Source organism: Cynara cardunculus, assembly GCF_001531365.2.
Source record: "Cynara cardunculus var. scolymus isolate 2C chromosome LG 8, CcrdV1, whole genome shotgun sequence".
In the NCBI taxonomy this organism is placed as follows: Eukaryota; Viridiplantae; Streptophyta; class Magnoliopsida; order Asterales; family Asteraceae; genus Cynara; species Cynara cardunculus.
The window spans coordinates 21053891-21073624 of NC_037535.1; the positions used below are offsets into that span (position 1 = coordinate 21053891).

The 19734-nt window shown below is 31.9% G+C and overlaps 1 protein-coding gene across 1 annotated transcript; it reads left to right on the top strand.

The window, feature by feature from the left end:
* The first annotated feature begins 8742 nt into the window (after window positions 1–8742).
* On the top strand, window positions 8743–15290 carry LOC112516297 (O-acyltransferase WSD1-like). The gene is made up of 6 exons (XM_025123314.1): window positions 8743–9468; window positions 12328–12400; window positions 12500–12567; window positions 13628–13837; window positions 14767–14904; window positions 14990–15290. The coding sequence occupies exons 1-6, from the start codon at window positions 8743–8745 to the stop codon at window positions 15146–15148; spliced, it is 1374 nt and encodes a 457-aa protein (XP_024979082.1). The 3' UTR covers window positions 15149–15290.
* The last annotated feature ends 4444 nt before the right edge of the window (window positions 15291–19734 follow it).

Sequence of the window (19734 nt, forward strand, 5' to 3'; positions counted from 1 at the left end):
CACGAATTCAGATATGGGATGAAATCGGATAGGGATGAAATCGTTTAGGGATGAACGTGTTTAAGAGTTTTAGCCAAATGCTTTATAATATAGTATTAAAATATATTAATAAAATTATATATTAGGTACGGGGCGGGTCAGGGGTTACAATACCCGACCTCGGGACTCATTTTAGCGGGGAAACCCTGTCGTCGTTTGGGTCGGGTGAGTCGGGTTCCCCAACCGGTCTGGGTAAATCCATCCTTATTTTCAACATCCAAATTAGATTGGTCGGTTCTTTGATGAAAGTCCAGAACCGACCAAGACCGAACCAAACTGATCTAATCATCATCCAGTTTCATCCAATCACCCATCCAACTATCATTCAATTACCATCCAATTGATAATATATAAATCATTAAAAACAAAAATAACAAATCTTTCCGAAAATATAAAAATCAAAACATAAAAATCCTATAAAAGCAGTAAAAATCAATATTAAGACCTCTTTAGGAAAAAATCCTATAAAAGTGGATTTTGTTTTTAGGAGTGAGCAGGCCCTTTCTATGATACAGCCTATTTATAATGATGCAGCCACTGTACACAAATTTTGACATATGGGGTAGGGGTGTTGTATGCCGGTTGGGTTGGGTGGTTTATAACATTTTTACAACACAACCGAATTACGGTGGTTTGGAAAAATCTCAACTCAACCCAACTTCATTCAAAAGTATAACCCAACCCAACCCAACCCAACCCTTACGGGTTGAGACGAGTTGGGTTAGTTAGTTACATAAAATTTGACGAATGAAATAATTCATAAAACTTAAGTTTATGGACCATACTATAAAGCGTCATATCTAAAAAGATTATAATAGGTTTATAGGACGTTTTTGGACATTTCAACAATTGTTTTAAAATGATCATTAAATATAATGTCGTATTAGTTATTTTATAGAAATATTTTGAGAAATGTCCCCTAAAGTCATCTATTTATATATGTTAATATGGAGTTAGGAGAGGGAAGAAAAAGAGAGAGTGATAAGTATAGAATTTCTAAAAAATGCATTAACTTCTATTTAATAAATACAGATAGTTATCTCCTTAATTAATAACATTAATTATCTTAAATTAGTAGCTTAGGATGAATCACGAATCTCACATATTTTAGAGTTTTTCAAATGATTAATCATATATGCATATATATATATATATATATATATATATATATATATAGATGTGTGGATGTTGTGTGTTTTTCAGAGTTTTTAAAGTCTGAAATCTTATTTCACTTCTGATTGGTAAGAGATGATAATAAAGTCTAAAAAGCAAAAACAATAAGAATATTTATTGAATAGTTTTTGTAAATTGGATAAATGTCTGAAAAAATGTCTATTTTACCCATTGGAATATTATCGTTTTGAATATGTACATAAATTTATACAGTTTCACATATTTATACATCATCATTACAAAATTTACATCTAAATTATATAATTAACATTCATTTAAACGAAAATATGTTTTCAACAGTATTTACACATTTATATCCTATTAAAAATATGTCAATTGAGAAAATGACGATCGATTTGATAAGAATCGATTCAGAGAAAGGATCGATGAAGGTTAATCAAATGAGAAAAGTCGTTGTTGAAGATTTGGATAACAATAAGAGGCAAATAAGGGTTGATTTACTTTTCTAAGGGATATGGTTCTTCCTACTAACTCCTTCAATTAAGTTTCCGTTTTTATTCAAACTCTTCTCCTTCAACGTTCATTCTCAATAACGGATAAAATCCTTCAAACTACTTTTCATTATTATAATAGATTTATCCCTCAAATTCATTTTCATAACAGACTTGGTCTTTCCCTCAACTTTAATTTTGAGATTTAGGGGTGGTTTACTAAACGCTTACCTGGTAAGTGTTTATCGAGTAATTTTTTTCTTATCTGATGAACATGACAAGGGTCAAAAATCATACCCGGTAAACGCAATGATAAAGATGGAGAGTACTCAGTAAGTGATGGTGATGACCCTTACCCAGATAAGTGCTTACCGGGTAAATTGTTGCATACGCTACCATTTTAATGTACTATAATCTTACCCAGTAAAATAAATTATAGTGTTACTCATAACAGTAAGTGATTATTAGGAGGGACCAAATCTGTTATGAAAATGAAAAATGGTTTGAGGAGCAAAATCTTTTATAATAATGAAAAGTAGTTTGAGGGATCAAATTTGTTATAAAATGAATAACAGTTTCAAGGATCAATTTCTTTAGTGAAAATGAAAGTTGAGAGAGAAGAGAGGAGGGCGAATAGACAAAATTGCCCTTTAGGAATGGAAACTTAACCGAAAGAGTTAGTAGTAGGGACTATATCCATTATAAAAATGAAACTATACATCTCTTATTAATAATTCTTTTTCAGGAACCTTACTTGTTAAATTATTTTAAAAATAATTAATATTTTAATCGAACAAATTACATCAACCAACGAGCATTTCTTTCTCTTCGATTTGACATCCATATTGATATATTTTTTTTTATGTTCTTAGCGTTTTTTTAGGTCAAATGGTATACGTGTGTAATAGTCATTGTGAATACTTATACACGTTCATATGTTTACAACAATACTTTAATATTAATACATTAGTATGATATTTATCATGAATATACAACTTACTATAACATTCATCACGAATAGTTATGTATTTTCACATGTATTCAACAAATCTTTAGTATTCATACATCATTATGACGTTAATCATCAATATAACAACTTCATTATAACATTAATCAGGATTATAAATAATATTTATTATGGATATATATTTTTTATAACATTCATCATGAATATTATGATAACCGGGGTGTTGATTTTTAACTGGTTTAAAAAGTTTGGGATGAATTTTGAAACGTTGCGATAAGTTGAGGGATGTCTTTTTTGAAAATTGGTTTAAAAATATCCATCACCCCACCACCTCATCTAAAACTATATGTACATTGTTTTCCTTTTATTTTCTCTTGTTTTTGGAAAGAGTTAAAGAGAAAAGAAAAAGTGGGTGTGTGTTTCGTCCTCGGTTCGAATAAAACAGAAGGAAGAAAAGAGAAGAAAGCTTACGTGTTTATTATCTGATATTTGTTGCTGATTAAAGTCTTCATCTAATTGTGAATTCAAGATCAATTTTACTTTAAAAGCTTTACATAAAGTGCTTTTTATATGGAACTGTATGAGTTTCGAATTAGGAGTCTTCGAACATAACTAATTGCTATGTGTTAGCATAATTTATGTTTTGATGTGTTATTATCAATTGACTGAAATAAGGGTGACATAATCAGGAGATGTGTATATTTTGTAATAAGAGTGATATACTTGGGAGAGGTGTATATTTTGTAATAAGGGTGGCATCAGAAGCGGTGTATATTTTGAAATAAATGTGACATAATCAGGAACTGGGTATATTGGAATAAGGGTGACATAATCAAAAGTTTTGTGAGTGATGATATTTTTGATCATGAGTTACTGTTATCGCATCATATAGATTGATTATATCGCATCATTGGGATGCGATGAGTTGTGTATATCTCATTAGTATGATGCGACAAAGTGGGTTAGCGCACAAGTGTGGTGTGAGGAGTTACGTTTATCGCATATGTGTGATGTGACATGTTTGTTTATCACATCAATGTAGTGCGACAAAGGGTGTTTATTGCATATGTTGGATGTAGACATGACAAAAAACTGGTCATGGGCTGAGCCGGGCCCAAATCGGTCCTGGGCTAAAACAGTAGCAATCTGAAACAGTCCCGATCCCGTCGAAAATACTAAGGCCCGGTTAAGGGTACTTATAACCGGTTACGGTAACCGGTCTTGGCCCAAACTGGTCCTATATTAAAAAAACATTTTCTTTCTATATTTTTTAATATTTTTTTTGATAAATTTTTAAACATATCTTAATGTTATTCTAATACACTTTAAAATATCTAATTAGGTCAATCAAATACACTTAAAAATACGTTTTATTGTAGTTTTATAATTGGTTTTCAACCAAATACACTTAAAAATTACGTTTTATTATAGTTTTATAATTGGTTTTCAATTAAATACACTTAAAAAATATGTTTTATTGTAAATTTGTAATTTGATTGTCAAATCAAATACACTTAGAAAGCTAGAAATACATTTTTTTTGAAAAAAAAATCGGGCCGGTCCCGAGCCAGGCCTATAACCAGTCCGGGCCTTGTTTTTGGATGAAAACCATAACCGGTGGTCCCAATCGGTCCCGGTCTTCCGTCGGTCCCGGGCCGGTCCAGGTCCATTTGTGATTATCGCATCCTTGTGGTGCGACAAATTGGTTTTTGCATCTGTTTGATGCAATGAAATGTGTATATCCTTCTTGTGATGCGAGAAATTTGTTGTCTTATCTATATGATGCGATAAAAATGAGGTTTGATACGATAAATGTTATCTACATGTTATCTTTTCAAAGATTGGCTTTCCAAAAGTGTTTTGGTGATTTTTACCCTATAATATCTACAAAGATATTACTCACTAGACCTTACGTTATAACCCTCGTTTTGTTTTAAAAAATGTGCATTATAAGTTTGGCACATCTGAAAGGTAAAGGGAAGAGGGAGATGTAAATTGAATTATTATTGTTTTACATCTGTGAATCTTTGGAAGCTGAGATTATACATGTACTTTGTGAAAACCAAAAGGTTTGTAGCTACTATTGTATGTAGCAATGTGTACATTTGGGACCAGTGTGTAATATATTATACAATAGTACATGTATAATCTCTTTTAGCTGAGATTATACATGTACTTTGGTATGGTTTTACACACAAACAAATAATAAATCAATTGATAGATTCTCGATGGAAAATGAAGGTCGTAGATTATGGTTTAACAGATACAAACACATACCAAGTCAATGAATGGATTCTCGACCATTCTCGATTGGTCTCTAAATTCTCGATGGGTTCTCGATCAGTCTCAATGGACGTTGGGTTACGGTGATGAAGAACGTGGTGCCTTACAACATTGAATAAAGTGTTGAAGAAGTTGATGTCGAGTTATGGACTTACGGTGTCGAGTTATTGTACTCACTTGAACGTACATAAACACTAATAATGAATATAACAAATATACCTTTTGTACGAATGAAGTTGACATGTAACCAAAACAAAGCACCAAGTGGGGATCGCGTTCATCTTCCTTCCCAATTCGTTTAACCAACCAAACGCATTTTCACCAACAGAATATTTTCCATCTTCGTGAAATCATAATATGCACCGATCATTTTAAACCTTTTCGAACGACTTAACTTAACTTGCCTTTTCCTTTTTGTTTGTAAATTATATGACGAGATCAAAACCCGTGATTGAAATTGATTATTGGCTCGGGAGTCGTAACGAGTTATACATATAAAAGAGAGTGTTTGGGGTGTTACGATCACGATTTACTATTACTAGTGGGTTATCACGTACGTGTTGTAAGGAGGTAATTGGAGAAGTAACTACAACATGTTGAAATATGCATAACGTGATCGTAAAAGCTGATAGTGATTCATATGTTTGTGAATTTGATTATATTATTAACCACTGTCACCGACCTAACGTAAGTGATTAAGAGGCGTAGTAAGTTTTTTTTTTTAATATACCAAGACAAACGAAAATCTTTATGCCAATAATGCAAAGCGTTGGAGGTGGAAATAACTCCAGTGTATAGCGAGTTAAACACATTGATATACAACACCCATAATAGCTATACACCATGTAGACAACGTTTTTTTTTTTTTTTTAAGTATATAATATTTATATACGGCAAATGCAACAAATAAACTCATACACCCTCTTCACCTATGGTGAGGTTTGAACCCCTGACCTCCTAGAAGGCCAAGGGCTACGATACCACTAGACCAAAGGCCCTTTGGTACCATGTAGACAAGGTTGTGAAAAGGGCCGGGCAAGAATTCTCAATCGTTGGCGCAAATATGCAACTACAGACCCAAGTGATAATGGACAATCAAAGAGAATATCGTACTTACAAAAAAGAGGGAAAAAGTTGAAAATGAACGCGACATAAGTGTCGCCATTGACGTACTCACAATATAAATTGTGGGGGGAAGGAGGAATTTTTCTAGGTTAAAAACTATTTTTTTTTTTAACTTTTACGATGGTTTTTCCCAGTAATTTCTCGTTAGGGTCTCCAACAATCAAAAAAAGTATCTCCAAAAAACTAAAAATACTCCCGAAATCAAACAAAAAAAATCAAAAAAATCCTTCAAAATCGATATAAAAAAACTTAAAAAAACCCTTGAAATTGATAAAAAAAGATTATAAAATCCCTCGAAATCAATCAAAAAACTTGTAAAAATCTCTTGAAACATAGAATTAGGCTAAAAACACATAGGGTGAATTTGCAGGCCTTTAATCTACGTTAAGGCTGCATTTGGTACATGAGACATGACAGGACAAGACAAAACTCATTGTCCCACGTTTGGCGCGACATGGGACAATACAAGAAGTCACTGTCCCACCACCACCGGTTACCATTACAATCGTTAGCCATCATTACGGCTACCACTACCACTATCTACCATTTTCATATCCTCCACCACCACTAGTATCGTCGGCCACCACCCCCACTTCCATTATAACTACCACCACTGCCCACCATCACACCTACCTCTACCACATAGGCTACAACTACCTCCTCCACCACAGTCGACTGCTACCACCACTACCATCTTCACGTCCTCTACAACCACTATCGTCCACCAATTACCAATGTTTCTACCTCCACAATCATTGTTGTTGCAACAATCTTTACCGTGCCTTCACCAAATAATAAGAATCTTCCAAACCGAGTAAAATATAATTTTTTTCTTTGTATGAATCGGGTTTTATCAAAATACCATCAATTATATAAAAAATTTCATTCAAATTTTGTACTATTTTATATTTATGTATACGAAAATTGTGTAAAAATATTTATAAATTAAATCATTTACTTTATTTCTTTTAATTATAACTATTATATGATATATAAAATAATAAAATAACTTTAGGAGACAACTTATCTAGTTCTGTCTCATCAGTCCTAGTTGTACTAAACACTAGACAAACACTTATTTTGTCCAGTCTTGTCATGTCCTGTCCAGTCATACCCTTTTGTCCTGTCCAATCATGTATGCGTACCAAACATTACCTAAACATATCCCCACTAGGCAAAAATCCAGGATCCGCCATTGAGTGTCGCACCATTAGATATTAGTTATTTAAGACCACCCCTTTTGTTTTCAAGTTTTTAGATCATGATGAACTAGATCGATTTTATGTTAGTTGATTATTGGTTAGCCATAAATATATTTTAAGTATCAAATTAATTGTATTTGCATATAGATACACCGGACTTATAACCATTATAGATGTAAAGAAATATAAAAAAAAAACAAATACAAAACTCTTAATATTCTATGTTTAGTGTAAGAATGTATCGAGAAGAACTTGAGTTTTTTTATGGGACCTCTAGATAATCTAAAGAGATAGACTGAAAAGACAATTTTACCCTTAACTATAAAAAAGATAAATTTTCTTTGTCTTATAATTAAGGGTATAATGGAAAAGTAGACATTTACTTTTGAAACTGGAAACTTATTTTAAGCCACACAATATAAAAACATTTATTTCAGGATAAAGAAAATACATACTTTTTAATTATACTCTTAATTATAAGATGGAGAATTAATTACCCTTCTATTATTGAGGGTTAATTTATCATTTACTTAATTAAAAAATTATTTTCTTAAACTATATATCTTTTTTGTTACAAATATTTATTTTTAGAGACTGTTTACCCAAATGTTTACCCGGTAAGTGCTTACCTATAAGAGTCAACACTATAATTTATTTTGATGATTAAGATTTTAGTACATCAAAACGTATTGAATGCAACACTTTACCGGGTAAGCGCTTACCTGGGTAAGAGTCATCATAGGCGGACCTAGTTAAGTGCCATGGGTGGCACGTGCCACCGTATCGTTTATCCGCCGAAGGGTAAAAAAATTAGGTTTTGTGAACGGTGCAACCGTATTAATTTATTGTGTGCCGCCGTATATATTTTGAAACTACAATGAGAACAAGTTTTATTTGATAGAGTTGGTTTGCAAGGCTTTTATTCCACCTCACACCCAAGTCTGAATCATGTTAGTGTCATTTTCTTAGTCAAACGGTGCCACCGTTTGAATAAAATTCCGCATATTTGTTTCTTATAGTCAAACGATGTCACCATTTGAAAATAATTTTCTATATTTTTTTCCTTATAGTCAAATGGTGCCACCGTTTAAAAAAATTATGGGTCCGTCCCTGAGAGTCATAAACTTCACTTACCAAGTAAAACTCTCAATCATTCTCATCGCTCTTACCCGATAAGATTCTTGGTCCATGTCATATTTATTCGGTAGAAATTTTTTCGGTAAACACTTACCAAGTAAGCATTTAGTAAACGACTCTTTTTAACACCAGATGAAACATTGGCAATAAAGTTGAGTTGTAATTGCATTTATTGAGACAAAGCAGATATTCAAAGAAAACGACACGTCAAGATTCTATGGCATAACTTTCTGAAGTTACAGGGTCAGTCGGTAATTAATTCAAACAAGAGGGTTGGTGGTTGTAATTATTGATATGGATGGTTCTCACCCTCTTCAAAGCAACCATCACCCATACACAACACGTACAAACAACGTGAAAAAAAATGAGCCATGAGTTAGACCAGCCATTGACGCCGGCCGGCCGGTTGTTTCTCCAGCCGGAGACCAACATAGTCGTTATTAGCAGCTTGGGAACCAAAGAACCGCTCCGAATCGAGGCCATAAAATCCGTTATTGCCGATTCAATGTTGGCTAAACACCCGCGGTTATCCAGTCTCTTGGTCGTTGACAAGAACGGCCATGAGTACTGGCGGAAAACCGAGATCGACATGGACCGTCACGTCATCATCCGTCACGACGCCATTGAGGGTGCAAAGGATGACGAGGATGCAGCCAATATCTACATGGCTGATCTTGCTGTGTCGGTGCCACTCGAGACCGACAAGCCATTGTGGGAACTCCATCTGTTGACTTCCCACAAATGTGCGGTGATTCGTGTTCATCATGCACTCGGGGACGGGGTCTCGTTTTTGTCGTTTCTTTTGGCGATGTGTCGGCAAGCCGCCGATCCCACGAAGATGTCGGTGGTGGCTCCGCCTAGAGGCGACCGTGGGAAGGAGACCATTGGAGGGATGGTGGGGAGGTGGTTGAAGGTGGTGTGGTTCACGATGGTGTTTGTGGTTGATTTCATAGCTAGAGTTGTGTGGGTTTGCGATGAGACGACGGTGGTGAGTGGCGGAGCTGGGGTGGAGCTTTGGCCCAGGAAATTGGTGACTGCAAGATTTTTGATCGACGACATGAAAATGGTCAAGAAATCCATTCCTAAAACTGTAAGTTTTTCGTTTCGCATACAATTTCAACTTCACATTTTATGTATTAGAATTATTAACGGGCCGTTTACCAAACACTTACCCGGTAAGCGTTTATCGGTAAATTTAATACTATCATTTATTTACCGGATAAGATTTTATTCAACCAAAACGGTATCGTATGCAACAAGTTACCCGGTAAGCGCTTACCGTGGTAAGAGTCGTCGCCTTCACTTACCGGGTAAGACTCTTGGTCCATGTCTCGCTCTTACCGGGTAAGATTCTTGATCCTTACCATATTCATCCGGTAAAGTAAAATGACTTGTTGTTCACTTACTCGGGTAAACGTTTGGTAAACGACCCCTAAGTAAATTCAAAAAAGCGTAAAATGAAATATTGAGAAATTAATTAAAATAGTTATTTTGTTCACCTTTTAACCATTTCTCTCCAAAGAAATAACTGAAAATAAAATCATACGATCAAAATAATTATTCAACCGATTTCCTTAAAATAATAGCATTTTTATTTCCTGAAAAGCCAGGAAAACAGAGTTACCCTTTCATGTAGTTTTAAGGGTGCATTTGGTACACTGGACAAGACAGGACAAAACAGGACAGGGATCCCTCTCCCATGTTTGGCATGACTTTTATGTGGAACAGACAGAAACAAAGTGGAACAAGCCCGTTCCACCCCTACCCCATGGAACAAGGTGGAACAGACTTATATTTTACCAATATAACTTCAAAATAAAACTTAATTCTCTTCTAAAACATCAAATAGATCTTTTTTTACATTTTATTCATTCTTTAAATTTTTTTTATTTTTTTATGTTTCTTAAACTTTTATTTTACTGTCCTCAAAATATTATTTTTTACAGTTTTTATATTTTTATTAATTTATGTAATTTATTATATATTAATAATAAAAAATAATGTACAAAAGAGATAAAAATAAAAATTTAAAACTACATAAACTTTTTATTTTGTGTCATTTTAATTTTTTTTTTTTGACAAAAACTTTAAATGATATATTTTGTTACAAAAATTAATTATTCTATTATAATTTAATAAATTACATAAATTAATTAAAATAAACAACGTATTAGGAGTAAATTGCTCATTTTGTTTGTTCTGTTCTATCCAATTTTATCTTATCAATGTTGAACAATTGTTCTATCCTATCATGTCTTGTCCTTTATTATACTGTATTATCCTGTTTTGTGTGAACATCAAACACATTCTAGAAGTACAAACAAAAACCAAACCAAATAAATGCAACAAAGGAATAGTGAGCAAATAATTTATTGTACTCAAATCAAACCTTCCATTCCTATCCCAAAAAAATAAAAATAAAAATTAAAACAAAAAAATAAAAAATAAATTATAAGTGTATCTTCAAAAGAATTTTTAACTTCAAAAGTTTTTTATTTTAAAGATTATAATATTTATTATATTATTAAAATATTTCATATATATAATGAAACATTATTTATGTTTTTAAACATTTAATTTCAATATTTTTATCAGTAGAATATAATNTAATAAAATGTTATTTATTTATTTTTATAAATTAAATTTCAAAAGTTTTTTAATAAAAAAAATTCTCTCACAATAATAATTTGCTGGGATTTCTTCAAATTTTAAAAACTATGTGCTCTTCTTAAAGTTCTAGAAGATTAATCTATTAGAATAAAAAATTGTCTAATATTCTTAAAATCTCAATTTTCTATGTTTTAAAATACTAGAAGGAAATTCGTATAATGCAACGAAATACAAATTAATTTTAATTTTTTTTTTATTTTTTTATCTCAGTCGATGTTATAATATGGTTTTATGTGGTGTTGAGAAAATGATAATGATTATATTTTTAAAAATATAAATATAAAAATATATCATAAAAAATTGAAAAAATACTGATATTGTCATCAAATTAACTATTTAAGATTTTTCTTTTTTATGTGTATTTCTTTAATTCATTTTTTTTACTTTTTGGTTTAATCATATAACTTTTTACAAAGATAATAATTAAGTATTTTGTTAAAACTCAATAATTATCCTAATTATATTTTAGATTTTTTACATTTAAAATGAGATGTTTATCTTTTATTTGATTATGTTTAATAAGTTATACTTACGCACAATCTACTTGTGATCTTGAATTTTAAGTAATATACATCAATAAACAATAATTCATGGATAAAAATAATTTTTAAGAGTTTTTATCAAATATTTTATAATATAACATAGACTAACAAACAATTGATACAATAACTATAATAATAATTATTATTATAGGTTAAAAAAGAATGTTGCTATTTATACCCCTCATTTTGTAGAAGGGGATGTAAATAAAATTCACCAAAAAAAATAAATATAAAGGATAGGTTAAAACACGGCCACGTGGATAAAACTGATTTATGTTATTTAGCTCGTAAGCAAATAAATATAAGTAGCATTCAATATGTGGTAGGAATAAATAATGAAATGCATGTTAAAATTATTTAATAACATTAATTCCTTTAAAAAATTTAAAATTTCAACACTTGAATTGTAATTTTTTTTTAATTAACCTGGATATCCAACCCGCTATGCGAGCTGACTAATCCTAGGGCGACCATCTGCTTTGCAGATAGCCCGGAGTCACCGCATTTGAACCTCTATGGTCATAAAGGGATTTTTATTTCTCCTTGGATTTGAACATGAGACCTCCTAGTACTTTTGATCTTTGAAACCAAACTCAAACCAATCAGACACCACCCTTGTGGTTAAATTGTAATTTTTATTATGTAAAATAACTACAACACGTATTTTTTATTGTAGTTTTTTGAGATTTTTATTTGGTAATAATCATCTGTAATGTTCTTAAAATTTGTACACGCAGACAATAAATGATGTCTTGTTCGGTGTCATTTCATTTGGGCTGTCAAAGTACTTAGACGCTCGTTCGTCAAAATGTAAGTATTATTGTCTTTCACACTTTATCATGTCGTCAAATAGATGTTTTATACCTATAATTAATTCATTGATGATTGATTTTAAACGGTCTATTCTAGCTTTACATGATGGGTTGCGGCTTACAGGATTAGCCATGGTCAATCTACGACCTCAACCAGGATATCAGGTTAACTCTGTACTATCAAACTTTAACATTATAATATATACGTGTGACGGATTGTTTGTTTACTTTTTAATAGTTTCATTAACAGGCAACCTCGGAATGGTTAAGAGGTGAATCTTGTTTGGCAGAAAAAAAAAGTCTGCCTCTTAATGGTTATAAAACCCTTTGAATGATTTTGTATCATGGATCTCCCTTAACCATTAAGAGCCCTAATTTCATCGTACACAATTACCAAATTTCATTTTGCACTATATCACGAGAACCTCTTAATCATTCTGACCACTTAATCATTCTGCACCAAACCATTCAGCAATTGTCAAACAGCCCCTTAGGTTTCTAAATTGGCTAGATTAAGACGTTTTCCTCTAGAGAGTAATCCAATGAAATGTGACATATCACTACAATAAAATTGGGTTTATAAGACGTTAACAATATTTAAGTGTCTTTATAAAACATTACACATAACATGCCCGTCTTCCATCCACGTATTATTTTGGGTTATCAGCACCCATGTGACAATGTGGACCTCTCCCTTCATGTCCACCCTTAAAGAAACCAAGAATGAGACAAAAGACTCTCCTACCCTATCCTTTAATCAACATAAAGAACTAACCCTTTTTCACCCACCCACTTCACCTTCCTTTCTTTCTTTCTCTGGGAGGGTATTTTCGTCTTTTTACATTTTTAGAACAAAAAAAAAGCATCATATATAAAAGTGTTATAATAAGTTTATAGGACGTTTTTGGACGTCTTAATAAGTTCTTTAGGACATTTTTCTAAATACGTATTTTCATATAACACACTTTTTCAAGTAATGTTCTATAAAATAGCTAATACGACGGTGTATTTTAAAAATGTTCTAGAAACTTGTTAAACCGTCTAAAAGTGTTCTATAAACCTATCGTAACACCTTTAGATACGATGCTTTATAGTTTGATCCTATAAACTTATGTCCTATAAAACAATTTATTATGACACTTGTTATCTGAATAATCCAAACAAATTGTTATAAAATGGTACAAGGTATTTTTATCAGATAATTTTAAGACTGGTATTTTTACAGGATCTGGTTAAATTGATGAAAAATAAATCGACGGGATGGGGAAATAAATTTGGTATGTTGCTACTACCCACATACTGCTATCGAAGCGGGTCGGATCCATTGGAGTATTTGAGGAGAGCAAAGACCATGATTGACCAGAAAAAGTCGTCGTTAGAGAGCTTTTTTTCCTATAAATTTGGCTATCTCATCATGTCCATCTTGGGTGCAAAGGTGATCTCTTTTTAATCTTTAAATTAATATTTTTATCAAATTTTTTTACTAAGGAGTTGTTTATCAAACACTTACCTGATAAGTATTTACCGGTAAAATCTAACACTATTACTTACTTACCGGGTAAAATTTTAGTCAACCAAAACGGTATAGTATGCAATAATTCATCTGGTAAGTGCTTACTTACTAGGTAAAACTTTTGGTATTTTTATCAAATTTTTTTACTAAGGAGTTGTTTATCAAACACTTACCTGATAAGTGTTTACCGGTAAAATCTAACACTATTACTTACTTACCGGGTAAAATTTTAGTCAACCAAAACGGTATAGTATGCAATAATTCATCTGGTAAGTGCTTACTTACTAGGTAAAACTTTTGGTATTTGTCTCGTTCTTACCGGGTAAGATTCTTGGTTCTTACCATATTCATTCGTTAAGGTAATGAGACTTGATGTTCACTTACCCGAGTAAGCGTTTGGTAAACGGCTCCTAAACTACAAATTTCATCCTTGTGGTTTGTAGAAAATAAAACTTGTCTTTCTAGTTTCAAAATTACAAGATTTGGTCCCTCATTCTAAAGATCGTTAGAAAAATTCGTTAAATGAAACGCATTTTCATCATTTTATATATATATATATATATATATATATATATATATATTTGTCTTTTAGTCAATCGAAAACCATATGAACCAAAATAATAAAATTGATTTTGATTGAGTGAAGATAAAAAGAACGATAAAAGTACGAAAATGCTTCTCATGTAATGAGATATTTAACAGTTGTTAGAGAAAGGGACCAATATTGAACATTTTTGCAAACCACGATGGCCCTTTTGTAATATGTAAAACATTTTTAATATTTCATTAATTAGATATAATTTTTTGATTCCATTTTCTTTTTTTCTAACATTTTTTTTCTTAATTCTCAGTATGCAAGCCTGTTAAATTACAAAATTATGTGTAACACGACGTTTACAATCTCGAATATGGTTGGCCCAACAGAAAAAATCACGTTTGCAGGCCATCCAGTGGACTATATCAAAACAACTTCAACAAGTTTACCACATGTATTGTTCTTCAAACCCGATCTTATCCTTGAAGTTGTCTACAAACCCTAAAAAGATTTGTTCATCTTTTCCTTTTTATTGACAGGCGATTACAATGCACATGATAAGCTATGCCGGAACAGGTTACATGCAAATTCTGGTTGCCAAAGACATTGTACCTGACCCTGATGTTCTAGCCAAATGCTTGGAAGATGCATTGCTTGAAATGAAAGAAGCTGCGGTGGCCGCGATTAAGTCAAGGTAAGAAAAACGGAGTAATGTAAGAGAAATAACTCAAATAAATGTACAAATTTGTTGGTTCACTTGATATGAAGAAGTGCTGCTACGATTGTAGAATTTGTGTCGAGTTGTGGGTTAACTGGATTCTAAAATCGTTTGATTTATGTACTGCTTTATCATTAAGATTGTTTTGAGTTATCAAACGATCTTCCAGTAGTAAAACAATCTTTTCAGCTAATTACTCATAGCTTCTTGGTTCTTTTTCAACTTCCCTATGATTAGAAGCCATTTTCACCTTAACTGTTGTATGTATACAAGTCATTGGTATGTTATGTAAGTTCTCAAATAATGTTACTGGTTAATGTTAATGAAAAGACGATGACCCAACTAATTAAATGGTTTCATATGTATGTGACTTGTTAGTTACTCGATTAATGTTAACGGAAATTTGTTATATACTCATATTTATCTTGAAGCATACACCAACGTATTGGGCATATGTTTAAATCCGTCAAGAACTTATCAAGGCTATATTAAGATCATCACGAAATAATTTGGAGAAGTTGTAAATTTTTTCACATTTATCTTGTACTAACTCAAAAATTTTAGTTTTCTGGTAAAATGGAAGTTCTGGGTTGGTTTTGGAAAGTGATCGGTTTTTAAGGGATCATTTATGTAAATATGGGTTGTAAAAGAGGATTTATCCTTGTTCTATTCTCTTGACTTCCTTTTGTTCCCCTTATGTGTGTGATTTTTTTTTTTTTTGTCTTTTAAGGTATGAATTTTACCTATTACTTTGCTGTAATCTTGTAAAATTAGAACCATGATGTGTGATTGATTTAAGCTTGGCTCTAAAGGTTAAAAGTATCAGGAGGTCTCAGGTTCAAATCCAAGGAGGAATAAAAATCCTCTTGTGGCCACAGAGGTTCAAATGTGGTGACTACGGGCTATCTGCAAAGCAGGTGGTCGTCCTGGGATTAGTCGGCTCGCATAGCGGGTTGGATATCCAGGTTAATAAAAAAAAATCTTGTAAATTAGGGTGTTAAAACCTTGAGTTAAATGTTCCCTGGGTAAAAGTTGTGTTAAAGGTGCGTTATTGAACAATTAAAGATGGTTTTTAACTTGGTTTTTTTCAAAGTGTTGAATCTCGATTGAACAGGGTTGATCCAATCGAACCAGTGAATCACGTGACTAGCGTTGTGGCTTGGGTTGCGGGCTAGGTTGCATAAGTCCCTGTGTTTGGGTTTTTGATTCATGGCGTTCGGGAGTCATTTGCAGTGTTGTTTAAGATTGTTGTTTAGAAGTTTATATAATGAGAGTAGTGGGGCAATGGAAGAGGTTTAACATCTTTTCTATTCAATCAATTCATGTGTTTGGTTTAGGAATGTCTAACCGTTAGGAATCGTGGAAGTCAGCAGAGCACCACGTGAGTTTCTTCTATTATTTTATTGGTGTTACTAGGGGTGTAATGATGCAAGTCGAGCTCGAACATTACTATACTCGACTCAAACTCAAAACCCAATTTCCAAGCTCGACTCGACTCGAAAACTCACGAGTAATAAAAATCAAAGCTCGACTTGAACTCAAAAACTATTTCTCAAACTCGAATCAAGCCAGAACTCGAACTCAAATCAAGCTCGAACTGCAACTCAAATCAAGCTTGAACTCGAACTCAAATCAAGCCCGTACCAAGCTCACCCATTAAAATTTATGAAATTTTAGGGTTTTTTTTTTTCTTTTATAAATTTTAAAACTTAAATGTATTCTTTTAATTTTTATAAAACTAGTAAACAACTTCAAACTTTATCATCAAAAAGACAAAGTTAGAACTTTTATTACCTCTCTCTCTTTTTATAACATATTTTCTCTCTTCCTTTACTATTTCAATTTTAATATGGGACAATTTCATTAACCATTTCTATTGTTTTTCTGTCTTTTTTTAATTGTGATTTTAATAAAAATAATAATTGATTAATTTTGTAATTAAAAAATGCATAATTTTGTTTAAATATTTAAAAATATTAGACATTTTTATTATTTATACATTACAAATTTTATCATAAAAAAATGATCATACTTTAATTCTAATTATATATGAAATAATCTAGTATCTCGAGTCGAGTATTGGGTAGCTTTGACTTGACTCGTTAATATGTCGAGTCGAGCTCGAGTTCGAGTTCGAGTCAAGTATTGACCGAGCTTTGACCGGTCTATCTCGAGTAGCTCACAAGTTTTCGTTTACACCCCTAGGTGTTACAAGAAGTGTTTTATTGTACATAGTAACTAAATGTGCATTGATATTATGTAAGCATGCTTTATTGTATATATTGCATGTTTTATGGAAACATGGTATCACCATGGGATGCTAATGCATTTTCAGGTGTATATCATATTGGGATTGCTAGCTTGGGAAAAAGAGTAAGGGGCCGTTTACCCAATTGCTTACCGATATGAGTCAACATTATGATATATTTTGATACGTAAGATTTTAGTATATCAAAACATATTGAATGCAACAATTTAGTGGATATGCGCTTATCTGGGTAAGAGTCGTCATCCTCACTTACCGGGTAAGACTCTCCAACATTCTCATCGCTCTTACCCGGTAAGATTCTTGACCCTTCTCATATTCATCCAATGAGTAAATTTATCCGGTAAGTACTTACCAAGTAAGTGTTTAGTAAACGGCCCATAAGTTGTAACATTGAGATGAGAGTGGGTTCAAATATTTGTTCGCTATTAATGTCGTGTTATTTATGTTCCGTTAAAGGTTCGTGTCATTAGATATTAGTAAGAACCTTAGCTCTGACTAAATCTATTTGTTTCCGTTGTTCCGGATTTGGTAGAGATCTTAAGATTTTGTGTCAAATGATCCTTGATGGATCATTTATTGAATGTTTATTTATTTTTGTGGTTAGAATTATTCTTTATGTCAAGCATCATGAAGAGTGATGTGGAAAGCTGTTTTATTGGATCCTTATCGGATCATAGGTTGCTTGGTTTCGAAATGAACTTTGGAATTCGGATTGTTACATATCTCAACACACAACGGTTGGACATACGTTCAAAGTCTATCTGATAGTTATCAAGACTATACCAGGACCATCATGAATCGACTAAAAATATTCAAGTTTTTACATATATTTTGAAATACACAATAATCGAGCAAGTGTTCAATATCCATCAAAAACTTATTAAGCATACTCTCAGTCTCAGCCACATGGATATTTTGGGAGATTTGAATCTTAGGGTTTGTTTGTTTTTTCAAAATTACCTTTTAATACATCTAAAGTTTGATTCGTTCAGACGTTTGGGTATTAAGAGCGTTTGTTTTATTTTTAAAATAAGAGCTTAAAAGCTCTAAATGTCCTCTGAAATTTTAAGTGGTAAACGTATTCCTTGATACATCTTAATCTTAATCCGCCTTTATCAAATGATTCTTATTTTGAGGGCTGGAAGAGATTTGTTAGCAAAAAATATTTATCTTTTATACTTTTGTAAAAAAAAAAAACTATTTATCTTTTATATTTTTGCACTAGTTTGATTGATTCAAATTTTGGACTTCAGACGTAAAAATAAACAATCTTACTTATCCAGATTTCAGACTTTAGGACCAGCTCTTATAAATCAGAAGTGAAATCAGATTTCAGACTTCAGCATCTCTTAAAAAACAAACGTCACGTTAATATTTTATAGCATATCCACCTGATTCTCTATATTTTTTCTAAAGTAAATATCAAAAGTCAAAATCTTTATAAAAAATTTACATTCAACTCCAAATATTCTCTATTTTAAAGATTCAACATTAATTATATTCTATAATTCTATTATCTCGATAGATTTAAAATAAATCTAATTGGTGTGAATAATTCCAAAAATCATTTCTCTCCCCCTTACATTAAGGGGCCGTTTACCAGTGGACAGAATTGTGTGAAAATATATAAATATTATCATACAAAATATATTTGAGAATCATAAAAGGGGTCGTTTATTCAAATGCTTATCCAATAAGTACTTATCAGTAGGAGTGAACACTATAATTTATTTTTTTAGGTAAGATTATAGTGCATCAAAACGATATAGTATGCAACAATTATCCGGTAAACATTTACCCGAGTAAGAGTAGTCACTCTCACTTATTAGGTAAGACTCTCCATTCCTTTCACCACTCTTACCGGGTAAGACTCTTCATTCTTTTATCGTTAAGAACCGAGTAAGATTCTAAACCCTTATCATGTTCATCCGGTAAAGAAAATTATCCGATAAAAGTTTATTGAATAAACGTTTAATAAACTATCCCTAAATCACCTACTCAATTTAATTTAATGATTTTATAATAATATACTTTTAGTTTTTATTAATTGATAATGATGGTCAACCCAATCAAGTAGGGAACAAAAATGAATAAAGAAAAATGTAAAAGAAAATATTAAAAATTAATAAGAAAATATGATGGCTGTTTTAGATGACAATACTGTGCTCAACAAACATGTTCTATTACAACAACAAATATAAAATAATAAATATATTTAAAAGGAAAAAATATGTTTGGTTTGTAGTATCCCTCCGGTACACCACACTCTAGGGGTGTAAATGAGACGAGACAACTCG